This window comes from Penaeus monodon, chromosome 23 (genome assembly GCF_015228065.2).
Source record: "Penaeus monodon isolate SGIC_2016 chromosome 23, NSTDA_Pmon_1, whole genome shotgun sequence".
Taxonomy (NCBI): Eukaryota; Metazoa; Arthropoda; class Malacostraca; order Decapoda; family Penaeidae; genus Penaeus; species Penaeus monodon.
This window is the reverse complement of record NC_051408.1, coordinates 40,790,169-40,793,039: the sequence shown is the minus strand read 5'-3', so window position 1 is coordinate 40,793,039 and position 2,871 is coordinate 40,790,169. Positions and strand designations below refer to the sequence as shown.

Here is a 2,871-nt window from a genome sequence, read left to right as displayed (position 1 = left end):
TGAGTGTGCGCGCGCGCGTGCCTGTGATTTATTTTGTATATAACCTTTGCTGTCCTTTGTTGTATGGCCACTGCCTGCATTTAACTTATTTTTCGCTCTCGTGATTCTACTTGCATGTATCTTTCACCTTAACAGCTGATTAACAATTAGTGGAAGGGATTTTAATATTTTTTCTCTTTAATGGGAATAGGAGTTCATGATTATTGTTGATAATTGTTACCATATTCGTAATTTCATAATTACTGATATTAAAATGATACTAATAATTATTAATCATTAGATCATTATTGCATTTTATATTTTATTGCAATATATGAAACTCCAATGAAATAATCTTTGGAGAATTTTTCTACTGTCTTATTAAAAAGTATTTTCCAGACTATTTCCTTAACTGTTATTATTCATCTTATTATTTTTTCCTATTTACTACTTCATATTTTCCCCCCTAATTATCAGTCATGCTGTTGATTTTGCTTTTTTCTTCTTGGCGTGAGTCATGAAAAGACAAATGAATCAGAAAACCATATTTGGGACATTCTTAGAATGATCCCACTTTTTCTATTCAAAATATTTGACACAACAGTCAGTGAACTTTATGGCTGTACTTGGTATATCCTCAACCAAACCTTCCACCTTTCTGTGATTGGATGTCAAGGATCATGTGTGGAGTATATGAAGTAATCAGTGCATAGGCCATAAGTAAACAATTTCTTCAATATATTTATTATTCTGGTACTGAAAATGCACTTCAGCCCACTGATCACTTCAATGGACAACATCAGTAGTCTGAAGAACATCCATCAACAAACAAAAAATAGTAGCATACCCTACTAGAATTTCAGTCTTTTATTTTCATCTTAGAAAAAAGAAAAAAAAAAGAAGAATGATTATACTTTACACGCTCCAAAGGGAAATGAAAAATGGGTCAAGTATTGAGAATGTGTTGCTGGTATGATGTCAATTTTACAAAAAACCCTGCACTAAAAATAACCATGGTTGCCTGTAAGAAACATTATCACAATAAAACAGTTATTGACTAGAGAACAAGAATTCTGAGTTGGTCAGTCTGCCAATACTGACAAAGCGCAGTGAGTTTATAAGTAGTCATACACTTGTGCTACATCATAGTTTACATAGGAATACACATTAAATCACAGCTGATTAAATAGAATTGCCATTATATATAGTACAAGTAATCCTGGAATAGTTTCTTTGGTAAAAATATCAACTATTCATTTCAGTCGACATTTTTTCGTTTTCTCTGCAGGTAAAACAGTATTTAACAGTGTTTTGTTTACTGATCCTATCTGTTATAAAACAAAGCCTCAAAATAAAGTGGAAGTACTAACATGTCTTGCTTGGCAATTACTGTATATAAATATACATAAAAACCTTAACAGCAAGAAGTTCAACCTGGTAACCTATCAAAAAAAATTCTAAAAGCTGCCATCCGCATCACGGATAGATATCGATTAAGGCAATTTTTGTGTATGATTTTAGAACATAAGGAGTTATCTTGTATACACATGTCACACAGGAATAGTTTTCATCTTCCAAGGTCACACTTCAATACGCAAAAGAAAGTATTCAAGGCCTAAACATACTTCAACTCAGAAGCCACTTTGGATGTTCTTTATCACTGTAAATGAATCGTTCCTCTGCTTGTGATGAATGGAAATAATGGAAGCTGTTACACAAAACCTGAAAGCCTTACAATATTCCCATTCAATTTCCATTCATACATCTGAAATCTTGAATGAAGTTTGGCTGAGTAATATGTTTCTATAGTCTTTGCTGCAGTCTTATCTGATGTGAGGATGAAACAATTTTGTTTTCACAAAGCAATTCGTCATTTCTTCTCCACTGGAAAGCATTTAGTCGAGTGTTTTCTTCAATTGTATCATTTTTCTTTAGTAATTGATTCATGTTAAGAGATATCCTGAGTAAGAATCCTTTTTAGATACAACCTAAAAAATCTCTGACTCACTTAATTATCTAATTTGTGACCAATTTCACTTTTTTTGTCTTTTTCTCCCTTATTGTGTACAAAAAAGAAAGAACTTTTTTAGAAACTAGCTTTTTTAGTTATCAACAAATACAATATCAACAAAATCCTATATCACTCTCACGAGAAGACTCATGTATTGAGCCAGTGGTGTGCTCGCCATAGCAAGCAGTACATGGCTCTCTGCGCACCCGGCTCGGGTTGTGCTGATCTGGGAATGGGTGCGTAGCGGCCCAGCAGATTGCGGTAGCCCTTCCCAATGGTCGCCAGCAGCGGCACCGGGTTCATCAGCCTCTCAGCGTCCCCTTCACTGCCATCCGATACGTCTCCGGATCCCAACTCTGGCTCGACAATGACTGATGTTGGTGGCAGAGGGACAATGGCTCGCACCTCATCCTCGTACGGCCGGAAGACTGTGATGGGCCGCATGGATTCTGCTTCAGCCACCACAACACAGCCCCAGGTCGTCCCCACATATACTTCGCCTCCACACACCGCTACAGCTGAGACCTGGGGGGAAGATATATATAATACTCTGCAAATAATTCACATAAATGAAACTTAAATGACACACAGTATATACTTTTAAATGACAAACAGTAAATACAACCACAATCAATAATCCTTCAACTCTAGTTATTGACTTAGCACCTTAATTCTCTAATTCAAAAGACTTAGAAGTGCACATACCTGACACTGTGAAGGGGATAGGTGCTCTTCAATGCTAATGGACTGCAGACTTTCAGAACAAGGAACTAACTTGGAACAGTCCAATCTGTTAACTAATTTCTTCTCTTTTACATCCCAGTGATACACAACACAGCCTGTAAAGAATTTTTTATACAATATTTCAAGTGGTACTTATC

General features: G+C 35.8%; 1 protein-coding gene across 10 annotated transcripts in view; it reads right to left on the bottom strand.

The window, feature by feature from the left end:
* Positions 1–707: 707 nt before the first annotated feature.
* Positions 708–2,871, bottom strand: part of LOC119588069 (leucine-rich repeat serine/threonine-protein kinase 1-like) — a 34,372-nt gene continuing 32,208 nt past the window's right edge. For all 10 annotated transcript variants that reach the window (XM_037936766.1, XM_037936764.1, XM_037936767.1 and 7 more), the window contains 2 exons: positions 2,696–2,829; positions 708–2,515 (listed from right to left, as the gene is read on the bottom strand). In XM_037936766.1, the coding sequence (XP_037792694.1) occupies positions 2,138–2,515; positions 2,696–2,829 (512 nt within the window). In that variant the 3' untranslated portion in view covers positions 708–2,137. The remainder of the gene's footprint in view (positions 2,516–2,695; positions 2,830–2,871) is intronic.